Source organism: Cebidichthys violaceus, unplaced genomic scaffold (genome assembly GCF_023349555.1).
Source record: "Cebidichthys violaceus isolate CVI_PGR_0920_01 unplaced genomic scaffold, fCebVio1.0.p SCAF_16, whole genome shotgun sequence".
Lineage (NCBI taxonomy): Eukaryota > Metazoa > Chordata > Actinopteri > Perciformes > Stichaeidae > Cebidichthys > Cebidichthys violaceus.
This window is the reverse complement of record NW_027176329.1, coordinates 11,448,385-11,468,084: the sequence shown is the minus strand read 5'-3', so window position 1 is coordinate 11,468,084 and position 19,700 is coordinate 11,448,385. Positions and strand designations below refer to the sequence as shown.

At 40.4% G+C, this 19,700-nt stretch overlaps 3 protein-coding genes and 1 non-coding gene across 4 annotated transcripts in view; 1 reads left to right on the top strand and 3 right to left on the bottom strand.

Annotated features, from left to right (window-relative positions):
- Positions 1-224: 224 nt before the first annotated feature.
- Positions 225-3,821, bottom strand: nrm (nurim). Its single transcript, XM_068710629.1, has 4 exons — positions 3,662-3,821; positions 1,909-2,102; positions 1,641-1,817; positions 225-1,117 (listed from the first exon to the last, which is right to left on the bottom strand). The coding sequence occupies exons 1-4, from the start codon at positions 3,810-3,812 to the stop codon at positions 815-817; spliced, it is 825 nt and encodes a 274-aa protein (XP_068566730.1). The 5' UTR covers positions 3,813-3,821; the 3' UTR covers positions 225-814.
- Positions 3,329-3,401, bottom strand: trnak-cuu (transfer RNA lysine (anticodon CUU)). Its single transcript has one exon. It is a non-coding gene; the product is annotated as a tRNA-Lys (tRNA).
- An 872-nt stretch (positions 3,822-4,693) lies between the features above and the next one.
- On the bottom strand, positions 4,694-6,760 carry limd1b (LIM domains containing 1b). Its single transcript, XM_068711505.1, has 7 exons — positions 6,682-6,760; positions 6,396-6,497; positions 6,036-6,103; positions 5,844-5,906; positions 5,090-5,220; positions 4,867-4,918; positions 4,694-4,777 (listed from the first exon to the last, which is right to left on the bottom strand). The coding sequence occupies exons 1-7, from the start codon at positions 6,713-6,715 to the stop codon at positions 4,694-4,696; spliced, it is 534 nt and encodes a 177-aa protein (XP_068567606.1). The 5' UTR covers positions 6,716-6,760.
- A 3,080-nt stretch (positions 6,761-9,840) lies between these two features.
- The window catches only part of cdcp1b (CUB domain containing protein 1b), an 11,836-nt gene continuing 1,976 nt past the window's right edge, over positions 9,841-19,700 (top strand). Inside the window, exons 1-12 of the mRNA XM_068711250.1 lie at positions 9,841-10,024; positions 10,235-10,303; positions 13,205-13,426; positions 13,694-14,029; positions 14,209-14,424; positions 15,009-15,353; positions 15,931-16,146; positions 16,322-16,678; positions 16,791-17,150; positions 17,805-18,002; positions 18,370-18,726; positions 19,268-19,624. Coding sequence (XP_068567351.1) covers positions 10,240-10,303; positions 13,205-13,426; positions 13,694-14,029; positions 14,209-14,424; positions 15,009-15,353; positions 15,931-16,146; positions 16,322-16,678; positions 16,791-17,150; positions 17,805-18,002; positions 18,370-18,726; positions 19,268-19,624 — 3,028 coding nt within the window. The 5' untranslated portion in view covers positions 9,841-10,024; positions 10,235-10,239. The remainder of the gene's footprint in view (positions 10,025-10,234; positions 10,304-13,204; positions 13,427-13,693; positions 14,030-14,208; positions 14,425-15,008; positions 15,354-15,930; positions 16,147-16,321; positions 16,679-16,790; positions 17,151-17,804; positions 18,003-18,369; positions 18,727-19,267; positions 19,625-19,700) is intronic.

Below are 19,700 nucleotides of genomic sequence, written 5' to 3'. Positions count from 1 at the left end.
CAAGTGGATATAAAACATAACCTAATCAAATAACTCACCTGAAAATGCAAAGAAAAAAAAGAAAAGAAAAGAAAACAAGATCAAGTGGCCTTGAAGAGTTAACAATACCTAAAGTTATTGTTGTCATTACAGTGAGGCCACAATGTAGACATCTAATACCAGCATACAACACATATTAAATCAAAGAGTACAGTACTGTTGAAGTTCGAGAATGAATGACATAGTTAGAAAATGCAACTTTATTCACTTTGTTCATGACATTACTGTCCCCAACACAAATAAAGCAACTGAGGAAATACAAAATTCATGATCTAAGAAATGTCATTGTTCTTCATGATAGCTGCAAAGTGTGAAAAACAAAGCTGCATTTTTGTGCTTTTTGACAGTGTGAAATATCAGTGTGACATTATTACTCAAGGACAATTTAGCTAAAAATGAGTGTGCATAGAAATACAGTGTACCTGAATTTGGTAAATGCCTATAAAAATGTACTTTAATATGATGAACAAAATAAAGAATATTTGACAGGTTTTATAGCAATATGTTACATATATTATCAATTTCGGACACAAAATAAAACTTTATATATTCTGATTACATTTAAGAATCTTTGTTCCTAAATGTAATCAGTGAAAATAAAATAAAAAAAAAAACCAGTGTCAAGTTGAGTTAGGTCATTTGTCTTTAGTAGAAATGGCCAGAGCACAGGAGACGACCAGGATTATCGAGAAGTCAGTTTTGTAACATTTCTGTTGAATATTAAGACAGCAGTTAGCTTGAAGCTTCACATCAAAGCAGTAAGAAGACCTCCACTTCACTCCTCCTTGTGGTTGCCGGTGTCACCGCTGCCCCGGTGTGGCTCGGCAAAGAGCTGCAGCTTGCGGTTAAGCTGGACGCAGAGGTAGGCTAAATCCTGTTTGTCCAGAGAGTGTGCCAGGACCAGGTAGGTCGACAGAGTCCCCGCCAGCAGGAGCCTGTCCAGGGACAAGGCCGGCAGGAGCCACAGCACGACGCCAAGCTCAAGGCACACCGGGTGGCGGAGGTGAGACAGGAGGCGCTGGGCGTGAGGTGACTTGTGAGACAGGGGGTCCCCTAAACCGAGACAATCGTAGTACACCTGAGAGAGAGGAGGACAGGGTGAGGATGAGAGAGACTAGGTTAGGTTAAGCAGGCAGTACCGATAACAAGTCAAACTATTTATGGAACATTTTTGAGTTTTTCAAAACCACTGTCACAGATAACACACTCCCTGCTTCACTAAAAGCCTAATCGCAATTCAAGAAAATGTATTTTGATGCGTTTCACATTGCACATTACCTTGTGTAAATTGAAGAATTATATGTAACAGTACATCTTCCTGAACTTTTCTGGTACATACTGTACCTCAGTTATGGCAAATCAATCTGTAGGAAACTTTATCATGTAGTAGTTTAGGTAACAAGATGTACTATGATACTTAATACAGCTATTATGATGAAAGTATAGTATACTGCAATCCCAATGTCCAGTTTTGAATCCACCACCTGGCAATGTATGCCATTTCCCTTCTCTCTTTGTTTCCTTTCAACTGTTTTCTGTCATATGAAGGCAGAAATACCCCCACATATTTATGAAAATGTAATACTGATACTGATACTGACCTGCTTGATGCCCAACAGTTCAGGGTAATCAAAGATCATGAGGATGCTGCAGATGATTGCCCAGCAGAGGAAGTGCAGACTGAAGCAGAGCAGAGGGAACCAGATACTCCAGGGTGCATGACGCACCGACCACAGGCAGGGGGCGCCAGTCACGGGCTGCCAGTAACGCATGATGATCTATCACAGGAGGAAAGAGAATTATAATGCAGAGTTGTGAAAGACGACATGTAAAACACGTTCAACTTTAACTTTGTCTGTGTTGCAGTACCTGCAGTGCCAGTGCTGTGGTGAAGCAGTAAGCCGTCCTGTTCAGGGGCCCCAGCACTGATTGGAGGGCCTGTTTCACGGGTGACCAGGCGAGCAGACTGTGCTGCACGATGAAGAGAGCCAACAGACCCATATCCACAAAAAGAGACCCGAGGACAGAGCTGTCCTGCAGGGCCGCTGACCACGGTATAGAGTCTTAGGTGTGGGCAAAAAAAAGGTCACTTCAAATTCTGATCAACTGGAATATTGTCATTAATTATGTTTATATTGAGCATTCAAATATAGTCATTATAAAATAATTTGTCATTATTTTAATAAAGCTGTAGCTTATTCAGACTACCAACAATTAGATTGAACAAGCTGTACAGTCCAGACAATAATTAAAGGTTAGTTTTGTGTGTATATAAATACAGCACATACTCACTCACTAAAACCCCTGCTTTGTTTTGATTTTATTCTGCAATACATTAAAAAGTACACATTCAGTGTGATTTGGGGCAGGCACTAGGGTTTATTGACTTAAGTTTATTATGTTCAGTCTTTTGCACACTGTAACTACTATGGCGACTGTGCCTAAGTGGAGAGCAGGGCCGTCCTTCAATCGGAGGGTCGATCCCCGGCTCCGCTAGTCGATGTGTCCTTGAGCAAGAGACTTAACCCCCAAATTGTTCCATTAGCTGTGCCTACGGTGTGATAGAATCTGAATTGTAAGTCGCTTTGGAAAAAAGCGTCTGCTAAATGACTGTAATGTAACTACTCTGGCATCGCATTGAGAACACACTGTTTGCGAGCACTGAAGCATTAAACATGTCACAGCAATGTATACATAACCCACAGTTTCATTGCGTTTCATTTACTCTAATACAAGCAACGGTGTAGTCCTCCTTCTCATTCTGATTGTGTTAGATTCAATTAATTATTAAAAATGTTTCCATTCAGGAAATTCGGAGTGTTCGTTCAGGCAAAATAAAACGTATGCCTGAAAAGTAGAGGTTTTGATCGATCTGGTGTTCTGACAGTTGGCGCTGCCCACTTATCAGACTAGTCTTAACTAACTTAAGCCTCTCCCTGTAATGACCTAACGTCAACCTTGCAAAAACATGGTTTAGTAGCTTCCCAGGTCAGATATGCGTGAGAAGCAGAGATACAAACCCTATAAATAAGATTAAAAGTAGCGTAACTCATTCTGTCAAGCATGCATAATTTGGCACGCAGTGATACTAGTATAACGGTTTTTAATCTCGACTTCGACCAACATAGTTTTCGAAAAGTATTTTTATAACAGTAACAACAGACTTAGATTTAGATTATTTTGAGAATATACACATCGGCGTAAAACATGTGTGAGACGAAATCCACCATTAAAAACAACAACTGAGTTGGTGGGCTCGAAAAAACAAAACCGAAAGAAGAAAAGTTATCGCCCAACGTGGGGCTCGAACCCACGACCCTGAGATTAAGAGTCTCATGCTCTACCGACTGAGCTAGCCGGGCGCAGACACCTAGTGGTCAGAAGGTGAAATATCAACCACTTATATGAAGTATGATTTAATTTCATTCATATTATATATGAAGCACCGCTGTGCTGTTGATATTGTTACACCGTAATTACCGTAAAATAGCAAAGACTTAAACCCCATTACTAAAAGCCTTCTCATGTTACATAGGCTTCACAAATAACTCCTCCACTAAAGTTAGCTCGCGTTAACTTCGCATGGTCGGCTGCAGCAGCAGTGTAAAGCACGGAAGCTTACCTTGACAGAGCGTCGTGTCCCCGGTGATGTTGTGATAAATGGCTCGAAATGATATAAACCGAATAAAGTCTGCACCGGATATGAAAACAAACGCAGAGTTTATGAGAGACACGGTGCAGAGAGCCCAACCACGTAGACCGACTGACGCCATTTCAATCAGCGTTTATCTTCATTTACCAACAGAAGATTCTTCCGGGAGTTTGTGGTAATACCGAATATTGACACACAGTGTCGCCTCTGAACCAGTAGGGAAAAGTGCATACAGTAAGTTTATTTTCTGTCAAAGTGGGGTATAAAACAAAGCATTGTAGAAACTCAAACAAAATGCTAAACCATAAAACATTAAGGCATAAAATAAAATATTGTGATTGTAATCTTTTATTTAAAATTCTGACTGTCCATCACTTACTGCACATCTCACTTGTTTATAGTCCTGTTATCTGTTCGTTTGTGCACTTTATTTTATATTTCACTTTATTGTATATTTTACTGTAAATTGTAATATATCTCTACTTTTTGCACTGTGTTCATTGTTGTTGATTATTTAATGTTATGCACCACCCTTCATGTCAAATTCCTTGTATGTGCAACATACAGTGGCAATAAATGGTTCTGATTGTGATTCTGATTCTGATTGCACTTAGAATTAAAGATTAAAGGCACTTATACAGCACTTCCCAGAGTTCAGTCTCAAACTGAGAGAATACAGGAGGAGAAGCATTTGTCAGGATGCTCACAGCTTCACATTTTGTCCTTACAGTATTCAAGTATTCAGGATTCCTCTGGGGTTTCCTAGTTATTTGGCTGGCCATGTAAACTACTCTGGCCTGCTCATTTTACACAGACCACAAAACTAATAAGAAACAGAGAGCACAAAACAATACTCAAGACGTGGGATCATTATTGAGTGACAGAACATGTTTCAAAATGCTACAGATTCATCAACTTAAACATGTATGTTCTTTTTAATGTTTTACATTTACAGAACAAAACCAACGGGGAAAAAAAACAGATATCAAAATGCTTCTGTCTTCAAATGAGGTCAACCTCACCACTGTAGCACTCTACATGGTAATTTCTGTCAAATGACACCACCCGAATAGACTCTGTAGACCCCTGAAGAAAAAAAATCAACAAATGAAGGGACATTTTTAAAGTCAAAATTAATGCTATTTGCCATCAATTAAACAATCTATTCAGCTCACCTCAGTTGGCAGTATCGGCCCTCTGCACGCAGCACACAGAGGGGCTCGGACCCTGAAACCAGAAAAAGTCACAGAAACTCAGATGTGAAGTCACTGTGGGTGTGACCCGTCTCATGTGTGGCCTGTCGGGCAGGGTTTGGTTTCTTCTTTTGTCTGGAGTGTGAATTCAAAAGGCCTGGCCCACTGTTGTTGTTCTTGTTCAGGGTCTGTATGAGAAACTCACCTGTGGTAGTCGCTGACACAGTAGACCCTGCTGTCTGCGTCTACAGTGAAGGGCTGACCCTCCAGGCTCTGTCTGCAGACCACACAGCGGAAGCAGGACGGGTGGTAGGACTTCCCACGAGCCTGCAAAACCTGACGATGCAAACCCAGCTTTTCTTTACACAATGTAAGAGCCAGCAGTGCAAAGTAACTGAGTACATTTACTCCAGCACTTGAGTACCATGAGGTACCCGTGCTTGACTTGAGTATTTCCATTTTCTGCTACTTCAAGCTTTAAATCCACTACACCTCAGAGGGAATAATACTCTACAACGTTTAGTTCATGCCTTTAGTTACTCTGCAGATTTAGATTATGAAAACAAAATATAATCAACAAATATATTATGATGTATTCAATCGGATGATGAGAATATTTTATTGAAAATTCACAATCTACCTGGCAGTGAAAAAAAAGCAATACCTTTACCAGGTGCAACATTGAAGTAAAATAAATATTAAGGCATCGCTTATTATAACACATTATTCTAAAATGTGCCATTCTCCATATTACTTTTACTTTTGGTACTTAAGTATAGGTATTTTGATCCCAATACTTTCATACTTTTACTTAAGTAGCATTTTAAATGCAGGACTTTTGGGAGTATTTCTACTTTTACTTAAGTAAAAGATGTGAATAATACTCCCACCACTGGAGAGAGCATGCATCACATAATATACTCATCATATACACACACAGTAAATGAATACATACTCACCATGTCCATGATTAAACACCCACAGCTGTTACACACTTCTTGGGATGGATGAGCTCCTGAGTACTGCAGTAAATAACGAAGCAATCTACTCATTAAATGTCTGGTCGATTGCTGTAAATCTTCAAACTGGATAGAAATCACACGTTTGTGTGATATTTAACTCTGTATGTTGCTGAAGCACTATATTCTCACCAAGAAATCATCCTCACAGTAGATTCTTCCTGACACTGTATAAAATGGCTTCCCACTGAGCTTTTCACCTAAACATGAAGACAAGAAACAAGGTGAATATAAATCCTTAACATGACATTTGATATCACACACAGTGGTGTTTTATTATGTTTTTATAAAGATGGAAATTCAACTTTGAATTCTCTTTTTGGCCTTCAAATGTAGTTTTAATAATAAACCACACACAGCAATGCATTCATTACAATATCTGCTTAATGAGGCGTGAATATTTAATATTGTAAAGAAATACAGGAGATTTGAAGTCAGTCAGATTTGATATTTTGAACTCAAAACATCCGCCCTCACATCAGGAGGACTCACTGCAAACGCTGCAGGTGAAACAAGTGTTGTGGAATAAACGTCCCATCGCCCGGCAGGCTCTCCCTTCACCGTACACTGCTTTACTGCAGCTTGTGCAGCTTCCTGAATACACAACAAGGACGAAACACAGACAACTGGTTACTGTGAACCCTGATCCTTTTTTCATTGACTGAAAACAAACTGTGCAGACTGACAACATACACGCACAATCAATAATAATAATGGTCTTAATCCACAGACAGAAACTACGTGAGAGAGGAAAATATTCAGTGTATTCTTTCCTTACCGAAGTAAAGACTGGAGCTATATCTTGGGTCCATCTCCTACTGGATTCGCCCCAGTTGTCTCTGCCCGCTGGAGCCAACAGCACGACTGACTGAGGGTCTAATTTTATGTGCGGTGCAGACAGCTGTAAGGGGAGCTGCTTTCTGGGTTCATGGGTGTTGCATTGGTGCTTTTGGTCTCTCCTCAGACCCCCTGACTCCTCCAAGGCTGCTGGCTGAGTGGGTGGCAACAGACGAGGCCAACTGGTATCTTTTAGCACAAGTTAGAAACACCACAAGGGATCTCATGCAGAATGAGTAATGAATACTATATCATTGGATTACACTAATTGATTCATCAACATGATTTTAATTACTTTAATAAAAACTGCGGAGTAGTTTTGCCTCCCATATGAATATATAATATTACATCATAATCTATTCATTGATCATATTTTTGATTTATTAATCTGAATCTGCAAAGTAACCTGTAGCTTAAGTAATCAAATAAATGTAGTGGAGTAAAAACATACAGTATTTCTCTCTCTGAGCTGAAGTACAAAGTATCATAAAATGTAAAGTAAAGTATCATATTCAAGCAACCACGTGATTGTACTTGGGTAAATGCACTTAGTTACTTTCCACCAATGGGAAGAAGTATTCAGATCAGTTAAATGACCAAAACAAAATTGTGAAAGTACTGCATTCAAAATATTGCTTACTTAGTACAGACGTTTTTCAGCAAAATGTACCTAAGTATCAAAAGTAAAAGTCAAACAATTATTCACATGGGTTCAATATTATCTTATATTACATTATTTCATTGTTATTATTGATGCATTAAAATAAAAGTAGTTTTGTACTGTTGCAGCTGGTCGAGGTGGAGCACATGTTAAAAACCACAAACCAAGCCAGAAATCTAGGTGTAGTTATGGATTCAGACCTCAACCTGAACAGCCACATCAAGACAATTACAAAATCAGCCTACTATCACCTGAAGAATATATCAAGAATTAGAGGACTTATGTCTCAACAGGATTTGGAAAAACTTGTCCATGCATTTATCTTCAGTAGACTCGACTACTGTAACGGTGTGTTTACAGGTCTCTGTAAAAAGTCAATCAGAAAGCTGCAGCTGATTCAGAACACTGCAGCTCGAGTCCTCGCTAAGACCAAGAAAGTGGATCACATCACTCCAGTTCTGAGGTCCTTACACTGGCTTCCTGTCCAACAAAGAATTGACTTTAAAATCCTGCTGTTGGTTTATAAAACTGAATGGTTTAGGGCCAAAATACATCACTGATCTGCTGCTACCTTATGAACCATCCCGACCCCTTAGGTCATCTGGGACTGGTCTACTTTCTGGTCCCAGAGTCAGAACTAAACATGGAGAAGCAGCGTTCAGTTTTTCTGCTCCACATATCTGGAACAAAGTCCCAGTGGCTTCCAACCTGCAGTGGTTGGGGTTCGTCCAAAGAGCCACAAGGTTGTGAGATGATTATTAGATATCTGTCTTCTGAAACTATCTTTAAAAAGCATACATTAATCTTCTTAAATGGACGAAGAGAAATGAACATGTGAAACATTAAAAACAAACATGCCTGCTTTTCAACCAAAAGTGTCCAAACTCCACTGAGGTTTTCCTTTAAAAAAAAGATCACTACTGTTTGCTTTACTGCAATCAACAATCTGCCCGTGCATGAACAAAATGAACAAGAGCCCTGAAACCTCGTCAACCTTTCGTCATAAAACCTCACATACAGTAGACGAGAGCTTCATGTTGCTCATATATCCTACTGCCCTCATGTGGACTCTTCAGGCACCTTCATGTTATAACCGTTGACCCGGAAATAACAGTTGAAAACACATGCTGTTATTTGTGCCAAGTGAGCAGAACGGATTGTGGCTCAACAATGTGCTTGTTTTTATCCTAGTTTTAATCACTCTATACATGTACACAAGTCCTTTTTTCCCCTTTTTTATGGTTCCTCCTCTCATTTATGTCTCATAATTTTATTTATTATTGACCATATCTGTTCTATAAATAAATTAGCTGAAACAGAGGAAGAGACCAGAAAGAAGACAGCAAACATGTTTAAAATATAAAGAATTTACTTTCGACAGCTCAACAAGCATTTCACAATCATGTAACTCAACGTACACAATAAACAAGTAACACAGTTTGACACTTTACATAATGTCTCCACATTTGCATACAGTGCAGCACGGTGCTTATCCGTCAAACTCCCCTTAGGAAACTTTAGTCGTGAAACTCTCGGCAGCACATGTTTGGCTGTGGATCTACAGTAACATGGGAGGGGAAGTGTGTGACAGCTGCTGCTTCTTCACTGAGCTCTCTTGTTGAGACACATTGAAGCTGTTTGAATTCACCACAACGCCCACTCTGGTGCTGTCAGACTGGTTCAACACAAAAAAAACAACAGTGAGATCACTTGTGTTTGATTGTAAAGGAGAGTGTGTGTGTGTGTGTGTGTGTGTGTGTGTGTGTGTGTGTGTGTGTGTGTGTGTGTGTGTGTTTGGGGGGATCAAAGTGTCTTCACAAAGACAGAAAGATTAGGCCAAGTGAGAACTTTTATTTATGTATTTAATTGCTTTTAAAGCTAATTTGACTCCTTCTGTATTGTTGAGTGTTGGGATTTAAGTTAAAGGAGAAAATGATAAAGATGACATTAGGCCACATGGGTTAAAACTGAGGCAGAGGGTTAATATGAGGCATTTTGCATTAAAATTTAGGTGAATTATTTCGGCTAAAGCTTTCAAAATTGTAACTCAAATGAGTGGTCCTGCCCTCAGGTATGTTTCTGTACAGGAATGTCTGCGTCACGAGGCATGTGGAGGCAGGAGGAGAGCCTCTGCAACATGGGAGTGCTATCCACACTATAGACCTACTATCAGACATCAACAGTCAATAACATTTTCATCATCATTTCACGGTGGGAAAAAAAATGCAGCTGACCAGATAAAACCTGCTTTTAAATTGAAATACATTGCTCATTTTAACTGTCACCAGAAATATGACCCAATAGGGACTGCATGTATCCCTATATCACCCCCTTAGCATTTTATCAGAGTGTGTTGGCGCATAATACTATCGATGCTGGGTATTTCTGAGCTCCGCCTCCACAGCTCTTCCTCTGCCTCATTTTGGGGACACACCGCGCGATGCCAACAATCCTTGGCATGTTTGGCTGCGTATAAATAGGGCACCCATTGTGCCACACGGCGAAGTGAAGTCACGTAAGGACTCGCGTCCTTATCAGGAGTCTATACTTTGCGTATCAACGCAGCGGCTCAAGGGTACAACGGCAGGGCCCCCGATCCTCGCCACCCGTCAAGTTTGGACAGGTAACCGTAACCTACCTGCGGTCCACGCCCTCCGCCGCCGCGCACAGGTAGTAATGCGGAGCAGGAAGTGGCTGTCAACGCCGTCGCTTGAACGTGAATGAAAAATGCAGCTGTGTATTTGAGAGAGAAACAGCGTCTTATAAATCACATTTTTAAAAAGCTTTTAAGTTGTTTTTTTTAAAAAGTTGGTAAATCCTCATTTTCTTCCAGTGAACATGCGACTGGGTGCGAGCTGCGCGCTCCTAGGACTCCTGTTTTTGACGGCCTTCGACTCATCAGGTGAGATAATTCTCTCTACTTGCAGGAAACATATGCTCGTTTACTGTTTGGAGCTTTGTTCGCCTGTTTCCCCCTCTAACTGTATTGCTTTCTGTAGGCTGTACTTTAAAAAGAACAAATAAAAAGTGCGCTAAACATTGTGGCTTCATTGCAGGTTTAATTAGGTCAAACATACACCTGAGATGAGAGTGCAGACTGTCTTTTGTGATTAAACGCGAAATCAAATGGGGTCCTGTTAGGCACCCAGTGTGAAGTGAGCTGTGGTTTAAAGCTTCGTGTCAGTACGTTAAAAGATAATCGCAGACGTTAACATTGTATGATTGATCGACTCGACGGCGGAGATGAGAGGCTGAAGCACATATTCAGTCTACTGTGACTTCTAGACCTCCATTTTCAAAAGGTTTATGAGGCATTTATGGAGCTTCCTAGAGGCATGAATTCATCATGGCTTCATTAATGATTGACCTGCAATCTGCTGCTGAGCTGGCGTTTTATCATATATTTTTTTCTGTTAGATTTAAACTCAATGTTGCTTCTCCACTTGCTGTTTTCATTTCTTGTGGAAAAGTCAGCAGCAGCATGGTGGATGTATTCTTTTGAATGGTGATCATATAAACTTCTGTTTTGCCACTAGATAAAGTTGTTTGAACCCTGTGACATCCTCGACACACCCGTTGTTTACTGTCACACGAAAACCTCTACCATGCTTCTGTGTTGCCTTCAAGTCCTTGCAAGTTCAAATAGTGAATTCCTGGTTTATTCTTTTGTGTGAACTTGCGCAGCTTACCTCACACGTTTTGAAACACCTGTTTTCATTTATATATTTGCATCACTGCAGTCGCTATCATGATTTATTCATATGTTTTGGGAGCGTCCTTTAGTCCAGACTTATGGGTGGAAGGTTCCATTCATGTGTTTGGGATGGCTCAAGTTATATTTACTATGTTTACTAGATTATGTTTACTCTTTGACTGTTAATTAAACTTAGTGACACACTAATAATGATGGACTGCAGAGCTTCAGATGAGAGCCAGACGAGCATCATGGTGGAGAGACAGGTTCTGATAAGCGACTGGAAGTCATTAATATAACCGTCTCATTTAAAAAAAAGTCTCATTCAAAATGAGAGATCTGAAATGAGCTCATCATTATGTGGCCATGTTTGGTATTTTGAAGAACATTAAAACAAAAGGGAACATAAGACTTGTAGTAAACATTTGTGTATGCAGTTGGTGCGTGTGTATGTTTATCTTGTGTGTGTGTGTATATATATATATATATATATATATATATATATATATATATATATATATATATATATATATATATATATATATAATGTGTGTGTATATATTGTTTTTTTTCTTCTATTGTTTGCTTATTTTAAAATGTTTTAGGAAAATCAGTATGAATCAATTTTTTTTTTTTAAATAGAAAGTGTATTCCTTATAGTGTTCCAATATAAATTGCATGAAAGTATAAAATACAGGGTTTTTTTAATTATCAATAAACACATAAGAGTCATATATCACAGAAACAGCAGTTACTTTTTAAAAACTGGTTCACCTTGAGTTTCTCTCTTTACTCAGCGCTCAGATGACTCACAATAATGTCAAGTCAATTAATTTTGCTTTGGTCTGGCACCACACAACATGGGCATAGGTGTGCCTGACACCACTCTGTTTGCTCAAGGGTCAACAGCAAACTGCCTGACCGTGTGTGTGTGTGTGTGTGTGTGTGTGTGTGTGTGTGTGTGTGGTGGTGTTGTTGTTCCTTTTGTAGCCTAAATATTACCCAGGTGATTAATTTGTTCCATAACTTCTTGTATAGGAGAGCTGGACAGTGTTCTGCTCACTGTGGAAAAAAGACATCTTGATTCCTTCCTCCTAATCGTTCCTATGTAATCCTAAATGTAAGAAATATTGAAAAGTGTCCTCTAGTTTTGTCCGACCAACAGTCCAAAACTCAAAGATATCCAGTTTACAATCATATTAGACAACACAAACCCTTCTTATGTTGAAGAACATTTAACAAAATGGTTGCTGTTATCGAATTGTCAAAATTACTTTTTCTAACCACTTTTCCTTGACTTCGATTGAAAACGGCATGCGGTCAAGAAAAGCTGTGAAGGTGAATTCAATAGGATTTAGGAAAAGACAACAACATCCATTATGTACAATTAAACAGTGACGGCGGATGTTACTGACGGCCAAATTGTGTCACTTTAAATGTTGCTGCCGCAAGGAATTGTGGGACGGCATTATCACCTTTCCTTTCGTAAAGGATAGTCAAGTGTACCCTATGCTATAGGAGATAAGAAAGAAAGCATTGAAGCACCTTTTCTTAGCATTTAGAGTATTCGACCAGCTCTTATTATGGCTGCCACTTAGATACTTCCTAGTTATTTCACTCAGTAAGGAACCTTTTTAAGCAATAGTCAGGGGGCTCCCCAAAATCAGTAGGATTCATCCTCTGGGGAACATGAATGCATATACTTAATTTCATAGCAATCAATTCAACAGTTGTTGCGATGTATACTGCTAGCATAGCTAAGAATGACTTTCATGACTTTTAAATGATTAATCGCTTATCAAAGTAGCTGACTTTCAGCTCTAGTTTTGATGATCATACAGCTAATATGAAGCATATTGTTTATGAGAATGTTACCTGTTAAGGTGTGTTTGTGCGATATCCAAGTCAAAATGCGTCCCAGCATGCTGTCAATCAGCCGATGTCCAGTCGAAACAAAACCATATTGGCATTAATACTACTCAGTTCGCATTGTTTCAATGTCATCATTTCTCCTCAATCTAATAAAAAGTCACATCTTTCGATTACTGATCACAGTTTACAACATCGTTGGGATATTTGCAGCTAACTCCCTGTAATCTGTTCCCTCAGAATGCCTACAGACGGTGGTCCGACCGGACAAAGGCTCGATGGTGACGGTCTCCACCGCGCTGCCGGATCAATGTGCTGTTTGCACAGTCAGCGGGGTGAATGACACGCTGACATCCTGCCACCCCTCTCTGCATCTGGTACCTGAGGAGGAGGTCAAACTGCTGTTCAACTGCTCCCAGCCGATAGAACAGGCGTTCACTGTGACGATCGCTCGGACCATTGGTGAGTTTACTGGCATCATTTCAGGAATTGTTTGCGAACCAATCAGGACCACGGGAAAATGCCTTTCAAAGGCATTAGTGCATTTTTAATGAGAAAGGGGTCAACCTTCTTGTTAGCTACCTGAGATAAGAACCCAAACACCTGCATCATTCTTGTCCAACCTCACATGGTACCTTTTTGATATGGTGCGTGATGACTTACACATGCATCTTCCACTAGTGCTGAAAATCATCTGAGCAATTTTTCGTGCCTTTAATTTTACTCCAGAGTGCACGAAGGATGCCTGCAGCCCGACAACGGTAGAAACTCAACCCTCCATCCTCACAGAGTTCAGCAGAACCTTCACCTGGGAGCTGAAGGCACCAGAGAAGACGCTCGTGGGTCTGGACATCCTTGGAGAGGGGCTGATGGAGACGTCACAACCGTGCCCTGATGGATCTCAGTATTCGGTGACCACATCCAAGACAAGCCCCAAGGGCCGGACTCAGTATTGTCGAGGTGGTTCTGAGACTCGTTTAGATGCGCCCAATGGAGCTGTTGTGTCTCTGCAAGTTGAACCAAACTTCGAATCTGTGTTGTTCCAGACCTCAGCTAGTCCTCTGAGTAAGAACAAATTACTGAATACAAACTCGACTAAATTTCTCTAAATTTTATTAGCTGTTTCCCTCTCATTCTAAACTGCCTGAATAATACTAAAACTTAAATGAACATCGTGATGGATTTACGAATAGCTGGTGTAACCCAATCCCGGTATCCATCTCTCTCCTTTTACTCCACTTTAGAGGGCCGAACAATGGCTGTATCTGTCGATTCAAGCACGACTGTGGTCGTCAGCCGGGATCCGAAGGAGCCAGAATGTGAAGTTTGCTTTGTTGATGGCTCCACTCGCGTCTGTAGCCCCATAGAAAAGACACTGACGAACGATAAAAATATCTCGCTGGAGTTCAGCTGCCTGAAACCTCAGGATGTGTACAGCGTGAAGATGAAGAAGAAAATAGGTGAGAACTGTGGATGCTACGTGTCTGCATTTACTTCAGTCACAAGCAGAATTTGGGATTGGTAATCTTTTTACTCTTTTTTTTTTTTTTTTTTTTTTTAATTCACTCCATATCAAGTTCTCACATATGGAGAACAAAAATTACTTGATCACCACTAATTTGTTTAAATATAAAGGCTTAAATAAATGCTGAAATACAGACAGAAAAATTTGATAAATATTTTACTTAATAAATAAAACATTAAATGAATATAAGCTATAATGAAAACATAATAGTTAAATGCAAAATTAACGTTGGTAGATGAGTAAATTATTTCTACAATCCGTAATTATTTATTTCTCTATTTAAAAAAAAAAAAAAAAAAAAAAAAAAAAATCTCTCTGTACACGCCCACACAAACGGACACAGTCAAGCCACCAAGCAGTCCAGTCATATCACTGTCATATGTCTCTTTTTTTTCTTCTTTTTTTTGTACTCTTTTAATAGTTAAATATACTCTATATACAGATTGGTCTTTTGACTCAAAAAACACACACACGCAAAGCCAGTTTAAAATTCAAAGGTTTAAAATTTTTGTCACGCAGAATGCACCCAGAGTTCCTGCACTCCTGCTGCAGGAAAAATTGATCCAGACTACTTCACGGACTTCAAAAGATCCGTAACATGGGACATTAGTGTACCAGAGAGGACTGTATTAACTCTGGACTTCCCTGGTGGATTAGAGGAGATGTCTGGAGCAGAAAAGTGCCAAGATGGACACCAGTACTCGGTGAGCACAACTAAAAGTGAAGGAAATATTAAAACTAACAGCTACTGTAAGGGTGGGACAGTGTCTCATCATTTGGATCTGCTCGGAGCAACGACTGTGACCGCAGAGGTGCCCAAAGGAAGTGAAGTGGACTCATTCGCTGTCAAAGCAGCACCAAGAGGCAAGTGTCCGTCCTTCAGTTTGTTTACACGAGAGGGAATAACAAGTAGCTATTTATTTATAGAACAATGTAAGACATATACAAAAAAACTGATGCGATATCCTTTAAACAACTTTTCATAATTGTGTAAAATAGTAAACTAGCTTTCATCTGTTGTCATATGTCAGAAAGGCACTCTAACACAATGAAAGGATATTTCTTATGAAAATCATGTTAAGAACATAAATAATATAGATAATTCACTGCAAATAGTATTTTTGGAAGTAAAATTACATAGATTTCCAAAACAAGACTAGTCTACAGCCATGCTAAAAACAGATTGAGCTAAATACTCAGTCTGCTTCCAATGGCGACGTTAGCATGCTAATATTTAGCAGGTATAATGTTTACCTTATTAGTTTATCATGTTCTTAGCAGGTATATAATCATAAACCAATGGCACTAGATGAAAGGTACACGATCACCAACGTCATTACAATTCATCCTAAGGGGGACATGACTGTGTGGACCACATTTCATGGGAAATTACTTTGATTTGATCGATGTCTTATTTTACCACTATATTTTTTTTCTCTAGGTGGCAGAATGATGTCCGTGATGCCCGATCCGGACACCATCATTACCATCAGCAACGTGACCAGCGAGCCGGACTGCAGTGTGTGTATGAACAAGAAGCCCAATCAGATATGCAAACCAACAGTTCTCACCCTGAATATTCCTAGCAACACCTCAGTAGAGTTCACCTGTCCTCAACCTCAGGATGTTTTCACTGTGGAGATCAACAGAGAAATTGGTATGAAGATCAAAAAATATTCATGTGGTATTGATGTATTCTTTAAGTTAAATTTCAGTAGTCATTTTCCACAGCTCTAACTAACTAGTATGACATTAAGCACAGGGACCATTTCAGATGGTATGATTTGCAGTTTAAATGAAACACATTACATGCTCTTCTCTACAAATCCCAGACTGCACAGAGGCTTCCTGCTCTGGAAACATCGTTCAGGCCGAGTCCTTACTGTTCCCAGACTTCAACCGGACCTTCACCTGGGATCTGAAAGTTGTCTCCACTCGGGCCTTCCAGCTGGACTTCCCAGAACCAGGAATGCGACAGATTCCCAATGAGGAGACCTGTCCAGATGAGCACACATACTCCCTTATTACCTATCTGCGCACGGGGCCAGCAACCATTGGTACCTTTTGTAAAGGGGGAACTGTGACCACCATCCTGGCTCGCTACAAGGGCCGAATATCTCTGCAGGTGCCTGGCGACAGGAAGCTGGATCCCGTTGACATCAAACTCAATGTTGGACCTGAGACCAGCAGTAAGTTAGAAAATACGTTGTTTTTTTTCCTTCTGTGTCATGATTAAAAGACATTGCACATAGTGTAACAAGACATCTTCTGCTTCACAATACTCTCTGTGTTTCTCCCCAGTGGTTGCCATACTGAAAGTCAACCTACCACGAGGTGTGTCCGACACAGACTTCATCACAGCCAACTATCCTGGCGATTTCCCTGACAACCAGCAGATGCAGTGGGACTTCACGGTGCCCGGCATGCACAACTACACGGTTCATTTTCACGATCACACAGCTCCAGAGTGCCTCAGCAATGAGGTGGAAGTGGAGTACCAGAAAGGGAACAAGAAGGTGACCAAGCTGACTCTGATGGATTCTCAGCCGCAGCATGCGCAGGGCAACTTCAACATGGTGCTGAGGAATTGTGAAACCAACAGGACGCTACAGGGTCTCACCTTGAACTACAGAGTCTCTGTAATGAGGAGTGGGCATCCAGGTACAGTGTTAAAACTTGACATCTGGAAGTTATGGAGTACATGCACTAAAGTAACCAGGTGACTCAGAGAAACCAATTTGCTTGTTTGGTCTTTTCAAAAAGAGCAATGAAAGTGACAAATGTCATTTCTTTCAATCAGAGGGTCGTCAGTTCGATCCCCGGCTCCAGCTCCGCTAGTCTCATGTCAATGTGTCCTTGAGCAAGACACTTAACCCCAAAATTGCTCCCGTAGCTCTGCCTACGGTGTATAGATACTGAATTATAAGTCGCTTTGGATAAAAGCGGCTACTAAATGACTGTAATGTAATATATATGGAATAATCCAAAGGTTAGCTCTGCGGCTTTAATGCACTGGTAATACATGAAAGGCACAAACCGAGGCCATGTGAGTCCAAACGTGCATGACTTTACCTGTAAACAAAAAAATAAATCATTCTGGACACATCTAAATTTGGCTCAGATCACTTGTTGCTTGTCCATCAGCCTGTGATGTGGTTCTGCAATATTATAATGGCATAATACTGTGAGTATTAAATGCAGAAATTAGACAAAAATAAATAATACAGTTTTGTTTTAACATGATTCCTGTCACAATATAGCTGAGAAAAAGACTTCCTAATCACAAAAATCTTTCTATCTGTATTGCTCTTGTAGTCCTGTGTGCGGTGGATCTTACTGAACGCCAAGGAGTGTCCCTGCAGGTAGAGAAAGTGGGTTCTGATCCCTTCTGTGAGATGAGCGTTAACTCTAAGGTTGAAAAGAAGATCAACGTGGCTGCTGGCACACAGGCCAGCCTGTCCTTCCTCGACTGTCCAAATGAAGATGTGCGCCTGACTGCCAGTAAAGTTATTGGTAAGATGAATTTATTTTACATGTCCATGAAATGTTTGTGGCTTTGTGTTTTATGTTTTGAGGTCATAGTCTATCACACTTTCCTGGTTAAAGAAATATTCAAGAGAAAGTCTATTTCAGTCTTTAAAGGAGTAGTTTAAATATTTTTGGAAATACGCTATCAGCTTTCTTGCCTAGATGAGAAGATTGATACCACTCTCATGTCTGTAGATAGTTAGCTTATCTTAGCATAAAGACTGGAAACAAGGGGAAACAGCTAGCCTGGCTCTGTCCAAAGGTAACAAGTTACCTTTGTATTTGTTGCTGGCTGATCCTTTAGTTGGGAACTTAATATTCTAATTTTGTGCCTTTTTTTTTTTAATATCAGGGTGCCAAGACAGGACATCCTGCTCTGCGACTCAGCTCACTGTACCCAAACTGGACTCCTGTCTACCGATGCCCCTCCACAGCTTCACCTGGCACCTCAAAATCCCTAAGGACAGCACCGTGGACCTGGTGTCACCTACAGGGAGTCTCAAACAGTCCCTGCCCGACCAGGAGTGTAATCAGTCCGTCTCTCTGCATGTGGCAGAGGGCGACGGGTTTCCTGTTGGAGATTTCTGCTTCAACGGAATGGTCCAGAAAGTTCAGGTGCACGCGAATGTCTCCGTCACAGCCACAGTCCCGGACTTCAGCAAGATCAGGGAGCCTTTCCTCAACGTCAGCATCAGTCAGGAGATCCCAGGTAAAACGTGGATATGCTGCGGGCTGCAGCTATTGATCATTTTAATTTGCTGATTATTTTCTTGACTGACCGATTTAATAATTTTGTCAGAAAATTGTGAAAAATGGCCATCATATAGACCTGAAGCCCAAGGTGACATCTTCATATTAACAGTTTTGTCCAACCAACAATCCAAAGCCAAATAATATTTTAACCGATACTTAGAGAATGTTCAATATTTGTAATTGTTTTCAGCTAATAATGGCCTTTTTATGGTTTTAATTTGAAAGTTCAGATTTTTTTCTTTTCTTTTTATATCATAAGATTTGATTAATAAATTATGAAAATAATTGCTTGTTGCAGCCATGGTAAGAACATCTGTATCTGAATCCTCCACACATTTTTCATGTTGCTGTATGTTGTGATTTTCCACTGTAGACGTGGTCAAATAGAGCACATTCATTTTACTTTTAAATCCCACACAGGGGCACTATTGTACCACAAATGCTGGAAAATACAGTACTGACACTCAGCATTACTTCCATCCCTTTTTTATTTTTAGAGACCATTATTAACAGAGTCAGCCCAGTGGCGTCATCTCCGAACCTGCTGGCAACCCCCAACTGGCCTCTGGGTATGAGGCCTTCGTCCACCGTATCCTGGATTGTCACTGTACCGAGCCAGTACGAGGCGCAAGTGCAGTTTGTCAACCTCACCCAACCCAAATGCAAGGACAGGCACACCTCCATCTCGGTGAAGATGCTGGGGGACGAGGAGCCGCTGATGAGTAGCAGGGAGGACGAGCAGGTGGAGGACAATTTGACAGTGACACGTAGTTTTTATCTCAACATGTCCAACTGTATACCAGAGGAGGGACACTTTGGTGCAATGACCAACATCGTTCTGCAGAAGAAGAGCTGTAAGCAAGCAAGATTAATTTAGGCCTTGTACAAACAAACAAAACTAACTTAAATAACTAACGCAAAGGACTTTGC

Coding starts and splice junctions, on each gene's coding strand:
- limd1b (XM_068711505.1), bottom strand. CDS start 6,715: ATGGACCCAAGATATAGCTCCAGTCTTTACTTCG. Junction 5,907..6,035: donor ACTGTGAGGATGATTTCTTG/GTGAGAATATAG, acceptor TATTTACTGCAG/TACTCAGGAGCTCATCCATC. Junction 4,919..5,089: donor TGTGTCAGCGACTACCACAG/GTGAGTTTCTCA, acceptor TTCTGGTTTCAG/GGTCCGAGCCCCTCTGTGTG.
- nrm (XM_068710629.1), bottom strand. CDS start 3,812: ATGGCGTCAGTCGGTCTACGTGGTTGGGCTCTCTGCACCGTGTCTCTC. Junction 1,818..1,908: donor CCACAGCACTGGCACTGCAG/GTACTGCAACAC, acceptor CTCCTGTGATAG/ATCATCATGCGTTACTGGCA. Junction 1,118..1,640: donor AACTGTTGGGCATCAAGCAG/GTCAGTATCAGT, acceptor CCTCTCTCTCAG/GTGTACTACGATTGTCTCGG.